Genomic DNA, 7,280 nt, shown 5'->3' with positions numbered 1-7,280 from the left:
CACTGCAGGCCCATCAGTTTATGGCTCTGAAATGTGAACATATGAGTTTAAATTTGAAACAATTGGACGATCTTAGTACATAGCGAAGGTACTTTTAACAGCTTGAATCTGGAAATTAGTCTGTCCACTCAACTATCTGATTAACACAAGTGGCAATGAAAGGTCATGGTTTCTACAGAAATGTTATGTCTGTCTTTCCAGGACAGCAGTTTCTCAGGATGATTTTATTTCCCTGGATTCCAGTATTTTCCCTGCTAAAACTGAAACTCAGGTAAATCAAAATATATGTGAACAGATGGTAGCAGCTGATGTCTACTGATGTTTAACAGGGCACTCAGGGCAGGAGGGAATTACTGTGCAGCAATGAAAACAGCTCCAAATTAAAGTGTGTGCAGGGGAGGAGGGCTTATATGGAGAAAGTCTCTGGGACAAATAGGTGTTCTAAATTAAGATTAATGAAGAAGCTCTGAGCACTGGCTGAGCCCAAGGCCTTGTGAAAGAAATTAAGTGAACCTCCCCCAACCATTTGATTGTCTACACTTGCCTTTGCCATTCCGAAACTTGCAGGCCAGCTTCTGGGTTCCTCCTGACTGCAAGTGTCAAGTCAAATCCATTGGCTATAAACTTGGTGGATGAGTTCACAGCTGAAACAGATAGCACTTACCATATTTGGGTCGTAGCTCCATTCTCTCCTGCTCATCTATGTTATCTAGGATGGTATATTTTGTTTTCTTTCTTATCTTTGTCCTCTTTCTGCTAAAAAGAAAGTTACCACAAAGACATTTAGTTCTCACATACACACATAAATCCTCTCCCTTTTCATACACATAGCTACGTACCTCAATATACAGAACCTCATTATACTTTCTCATCTCCACTTAAAAGGAGTTATTCCAGTTTATACCTGTATAAAGCAGCTGTACAATATGAACCAGAGGGTATAATTTATTTTCTCTCTGATATACAAAGATGAAGAAAGCAAGGAAGACTGAGTTGCTTTCCTAGGCCACAGGGGTTCAGTTTGTTCCATTTCAACATAGTAACTAGATACAAGGTAGACATACTCATTTGTTTCCAAGTAAGACTTCTGTAATAATTATTTAGTCCTCAATTTTTTTTTTTCCAATTAAGAGGATTGAAGTGGTGCTTATGTGGTTAAGCTTACAGGGAAGACCAGACAAAAATGGAGATTGGCTCCCTCAGATACATGCAGGGACAAAGCCCCACCTGTTCTTTCTTGATGTAAATCCTTCCCCAGCACCTACTTCCACATTGCTACGAACATCATCATCTCTATGTTAAGTTTCAACTATTTGCAGGAGTTATTCATCTGCTCATTAACACAGAAGGAAAAGTCCTGGAGCTAGGGCAACCGACACAACTGTTCATTGGATTGGATTGAGAAGGAACGAACGAAGAATTTCAGGGTAGAAATAAGGGTATTCACACATGAAACCAAGGGGGCACCTCCTAGAAGATGCTGTCACACCTCAGGTATTTTTCCGGTCCTTTTTCTCGTAACTTTGGAAGGGGTGGGTGGGACATGCCCTGTCAAGGCAAGGTCTGAAGAAGCATTCCCACCCACATTTCACAGTTGACAGTGGAGAAATCATCTCAGCCGACATTACACCACTCAGCCACCCCTCTACAATCTTCTGAAAAATGGAGTTAATTTGGCAACTCAAAGCCTTTAAAACCTCTAAAACTCCAGCCAAATCTTGGACTACAGTATCTTTTTCCTGTAGTTTCTACAAGGCAAAGGGCATCTTTTGCTGTTCTGTCCTGTGCAGCATTTCTGTCCTCTTTTTTACAAGGATTTGTATCATCCAGCCCTCACTCTCTCGCACAAGCCACATGAGGACAAAGGAGAGAAGCCGCTGAACTCCATAAACAATCCCTTTCTCATCAAATCCATGCAAGCCTGTGAGGCTCCACCCCACACTGTGGGGGTGGACTGGGGCACACTTCTATTTAAACATTTTTACCAACAGCACTGTTCCTTCAACCATAAAAAGGAAATCGGTATCAACTCCCGTGCATTTCAAACAGCATCCTTTACATACTGCAAAGGCACCCTAGAAAAAGTTGAAAATCCAGAAAGGTTTTGACGGCATTTCATTTTTGCTAACACCTGAACAAGCTATCTGTTAGCTGGGCTTTTTGAGCAGCAGTAAAAACACTTGCTCTAGTGACAGAACTTGCAGGGGCTTGTCACTTGAAAGAGAATTTCTTACTGGCTCCCTAGGAAAGACTGGAGGCAGGGGCAGAGAGGGAAGCAACATACAGTAGTAGGCAAAACTGTTCAAGAAAAGAGGAAGCAAGAAATTTGTGTGACTGAGATCACTGGAGCACTCCTTGCCTGTCGGCCAGATGCAGCCCACATATCCACCCTTCCTGTCAAAGGGAGACACCAGCTTGGGAGCAGCTCCCTTCCCATGGCCTAGAGCACCCCTATGTGAGTGACCTTCAGGGTGTACCTATTTTTAATTAGTATGGAGTATCTGGAGAACTCAGTGGGAGACCGTGATGGTGTGCAGTATACTCACAGCATTTGAACATAAATTATGTCTTAATACGAAGGATGCTCCAATATTGGCTTTTTGTTTTTCAAAGTGCCGAACAACACAGAGCCACAAATGGATACTCCTTTTTTTCAAAGGAAGTGTGTCTATACAGGAATGGCTACAGGAAGCTCCTCACAGGTCAGGAAAGAGTTCAGTAGTTTAGTGCCAAAGACTGGACTAAAACATAGCAGTTACGTGCAGTTTTTGCATAAACCCCATCAAAAAGAAACACAAATCTTGTACCTTTTGCAGCAGCAGATGCAGAACCAGGCAAGCCCTACCATGACCACAATCAAAATAAAAATAGATACAGTCACATAGAGTATACTCCACTCTGAAAAAAAGAAACACAATACTGCTTTGTAAAGTAGTATGAATAGGATAACTTCTAACACAACTCTATTAAAATAACTAATCCTGAGGAATAGGGAATGGCAACAGGAACTTAGGAAAGCTTAGTACCTTCATATTCTCAGAAGAATCCCTAAAAATTCTTAGGCTTCCAGACTGAAAGTGCATGTTTGAAATTTTTCTTCCACTCCAATACCTTTTACCACCCCAAGATACCTGAAGTCTATGTAGGAACTGACAGTCAAGAAGGCATGGTTACCACCTCAGTTGTCATTCTCTAACTGAAATAAACATAGGTTGTACTCTGGGTCTGGCATTTTAGTAGTGCTTTAAAAAGTGGTTGATTAGAGATAGATCCTTCTACCCGCACACTTACATTTGTAAATCCAGGAAAACTTTAGAAGGATACAGACAGATGTGCAATAATGTGAACTTCAACATGTGTATACTCACTATTTCAGTGTTGTTATTACACTATGGAAAAACACAGCATTAGGGCAGAGCTGCAGGAGGTCCCAGCCTCAGGCTTAAAACCTACTGTCCCGCTTTGGCTGGTCAGTTAGTCTTCACCCACTAACAGACAGACTCATAGCCCATGGTTACCTTAATGGCTTGCAGCAAGCTCCTTATAAATTTCTATAGATTTCCTTGAAGACTAATGCACTGCTCAGCAAATGTTTCCAAGCCTGCACAAGTACTAAGGGTTGAGCTTTATTTCAACTTAATTTAACTAAATTGGTCTTCTACTTAAAACAATTAAATATTTGAAATAGAGAGGCTTAGCTGGTATATTAGGTGTGCCATGGAATATGGACATGATTAAGCTGGTGAAACTAAATTGCATTTCCCAGGTACAACAGGCAAACTGAAAGAAACAGCAAAATCAATCATGCTAAAAAGCTTAAGTTTTAAAGGTGACTATATTGGGTAGTCCAGAACACTGGTATTTTCTTTCCTTAGGTCAGATCATAAAACTCTGACACAGAAGCATCAACCACCCACTCAGAGAATCTAAGCTGTTGCCTATTTTTCAGCTTTGCAACCAGTAGATGAATAGTACTCAAAAGCTTTGCAATGCCCGTGCTATTCAACAACCCTTCCAACTGGCCAAAAATTGTTGCAAGATCTCCCTCCCAAGTTTTCATGGGTTTTTTTCCTCAAATAGTGATACTTTTGAAAATTTAAACTTCTAAAATATTTTAAGTATAGGCTACTACTGTCAAGACATTATAATTTCAAGACATTATTCAAATATTTTTCTATAGAAAGATATTGCAGTGCTGGAAAACAAAGAGACTGTTGTAGTCTTCCCTCACCACCTACCTCTTAAGCACTCCCCATTCTGACAGCAAATAATCAACAGTCTCACAAGATGATGAGTTATTCTTGAAACATGTCCCACAACACCCAAACTCACCACAATTACTCTCTCCATCATTCAGATAACGATGAATCAAGTTTTCCATCCACAGCTGGTAGCAAATGCAGCGTTTTGTTATGGGGTCACAGTGCCCATGTCCAGAGCATTTTAAAAGACAGGCTAAGAACAAAACAGGATATAGGATCAGTTGTGTAAAATGGACAGCTTGTCACACATCCTCTTACTGTAAGTCTAGATTGGTGGTAAAACGTCTAGTTCATAACATTCTGACATTTTAAAAATCCCCCTTTCCTTTGGTGTTGCACTAAATAGATTTACAGTTCAGCAGACTGCTGGCTGCGAAGAGAAAGATAAGAACTTATCTTAAGCATACAGTATTTAAATTGTATGCAAGTCAAGAACAGTTTCTTCTAACCAGAAATAAAGATGAGTTGAAGTTGTGGAATCCAGACCTGCTTCTTTCTTTATGACATATTTGTAAGAACTTCTAAAGTACCTGAGAACTGAGGAATATCAGTGTTCTCAGGTACTAGAAGACAAGCATCATAACAATAAACTAGAGTATATTTCAGTATTTCAAAACTTAATAACAGCATCGGAGGCCAGAATATTTACATACCTCATATGCTTATAGTAGCAGCTATTGCTAGATCAATAGGTCATATCAGACTAAAATAAAAAGTTATTCCCTTTAAAACTTTTTAAGACTAGCAGATTTGCTATGTCAAGAAAAATGTTTTAATGCGTATTTTCAAGTGACACCTACTCATTTCAGTAATCCAAGTACATTTATAATAGAACAACAGTCTTTTTCAAAAGGTAAATAAAGACAGAATTTACTACAGAATCAATGACTACTTTATTGCCAGAGCTTGCTCACTTTGTTTGCATTTGGATCATTATGTCCTGTTTTGAAATCAGGAGAAGTCATATCTGTAATATCTGAGCGTCACAAAATGTTCACGTTACTAGTGAAGTTTAAAATAGGCTCAGGATTTCAAGTATCTTTTTGGGGAAAAGAAAAAGTTCATTGTAGGAAACTCCACCAGTCTGTCTACATTGTAAATATTATAAGACTAGGTTGTAACACAGTGACCACCCGACCATTTTGCCTGAGCAGACAAAACTAAGTTGCATTACAAGCCTACTACTGAACACCAAAAGCCTTGAAGGAACTAGAGGCATGAAACATTCTATATTATGGCTATTATTAAGTTTTGCCCATCTTCCAAGAAAAGATGGTATGCGTGGTGTATCTTTATCCTCATTCCCCAGGCCTTCCTGATGCTTTTGCCTGCTGTTACAGATGACATCTTAAAAGAACACAAGTAACTGGCACCAGTCTATCACAAATGAACAAGCATTTTAGTATTGTCTTCAATGTCATCTTTTGGAAGGCTACATCCAACCCCAGACACCAGATGGCAGACAGAAGGCCTTCATGTGCTGTTCCCAGGTCCTGTGTTAGATAAATGCCTGCCTGCAAAGTTCCAATATGAGCAAGCATGATCCAAAACATACCAGCTGTGTCAACCCGCAGGACTTTGAAAAGCAGAAAGTCAGCCTTCTCTTTCAAAAGCTGCACATGCAGAGTTCGCGAGACATCCGATGCCTTGATCACCTTGGAAGTATGCCCATTCTGCACGTAGAACACAACTGCAGTGCTGCAGGAAGAACAGCTAAGGTCATGACTGCTGTCAAGGATCACTTTTGTCAGGCATTCAGTTTACAGCCTTTGGTTTTGTTTGTTGCTGGAAAGCAAATGTCACCACTGATAAAGATTAGGGACCTCTGCCCATGGATCAGTCAACTCCATCCAAATGTCATGGACTTCAGTCTGAGCAGGGAGCACCAGCAGTTCTCTGGCTTCTCAGTTTCACAGAACAAAGATGAGGACAACAGCAAATGTAATTCCCTCCTTGGTCTTCCTGACTCTCACTTTAAGACAAGTATGTATACATCTGCTTTACTCACTCTCATCTAGAACTTGTCACAAAGCACTCTGAAGCAGTTTGAGTAACTTCAGGAAACTGAATTTAAGAGGAAAAAGCTCAAAAGCAAGGGAGCCAGAGGACCTCATGTGAGAGCCCTCCTTCCCCCACCTCCCCCTTTTTAAGTTGGGTGGTGTTGATCTCATCCTGTATCAGACACTTCAGGGAACATCTTTATCTGAAAAGCAGTAATTAGAAGCTGTGATTAAAAATATCATAGCTATAAATGCTAGGTTTTCCAAACTGTTTATTTTTAAATTGTAAGAGGTTCCCCAAGAGCTAAATAGACACCAAATGGGTTTTAAATTACCAAGTAGTAAACAAGAAGTAATTTAAAGATAACTTATGTCAACAGGTTCTACCAAACATGCTGAGAAGTTTCTCTGGGTACGCACAGCCATCTCTAGCCCTCTACATTAAGTAGTGGGGGTATTTCTACTTCAGAGTAAGATACCACACTTAGGACTATCCACTGTGTAGTTTTCTCTGCAAAAAAATGCTTTTTCTCCCCAACCAAAATACTTTAGTTCTAAGCGCTTACTTCATCAGTTTTCTACCACAGCAGAAGAAATTCACCTTTTGAAAGTATATACTGTTGAGAGCTATAGAATTTTTTTCTCATCTTAGAAAAGATCATTTTTCAACTAATTATGAGCCATGAAAGAGTCAATGAAAATCACAAATCTTCCTGGCACAGCAGGATATCTTTGTACCTTATATCTGAGTAGGCTTGTATCTTCTGAACTTTGATATCTGAATCCAAAACATTCAGCAATACAGCCAGTTGTCTCACCAAGGTGTCCTTCTGCTGTTCACTCAGCTGTCCCACTCCAACCTGCAGGATCAGCTCCACCAGACCACTCCTTTTGGGATCTGACAGAGTAAGAACATGCTATTCTTCCACAGCTCGAGAAATATTTCAGTACCAGCTGAACACAACATGCAGTACTCAAAAGTATTTATTAATACTGTATTTTCCTGCACAAGACCCAT

General features: G+C 40.0%; 1 protein-coding gene across 2 annotated transcripts in view; it reads right to left on the bottom strand.

Annotated features, from left to right (window-relative positions):
- Positions 1 to 7,280, bottom strand: part of KIAA0319 (KIAA0319 ortholog) — a 35,385-nt gene that overhangs the window by 2,514 nt on the left and 25,591 nt on the right. For both annotated transcript variants that reach the window (XM_035893480.1, XM_035893481.1), the window contains exons 14-18: positions 7,001 to 7,160; positions 5,818 to 5,960; positions 4,333 to 4,455; positions 2,808 to 2,898; positions 665 to 756 (exon numbers count right to left, since the gene is read on the bottom strand). In XM_035893480.1, coding sequence (XP_035749373.1) covers positions 665 to 756; positions 2,808 to 2,898; positions 4,333 to 4,455; positions 5,818 to 5,960; positions 7,001 to 7,160 — 609 coding nt within the window. The remainder of the gene's footprint in view (positions 1 to 664; positions 757 to 2,807; positions 2,899 to 4,332; positions 4,456 to 5,817; positions 5,961 to 7,000; positions 7,161 to 7,280) is intronic.

Source organism: Egretta garzetta, unplaced genomic scaffold, assembly GCF_000687185.1.
Source record: "Egretta garzetta isolate BGI_Z169 unplaced genomic scaffold, ASM68718v1 scaffold14, whole genome shotgun sequence".
NCBI lineage: Eukaryota > Metazoa > Chordata > Aves > Pelecaniformes > Ardeidae > Egretta > Egretta garzetta.
The sequence above is the reverse complement of the archived record's forward strand: the minus strand, read 5'-3'. Positions and strand labels throughout refer to the sequence as shown.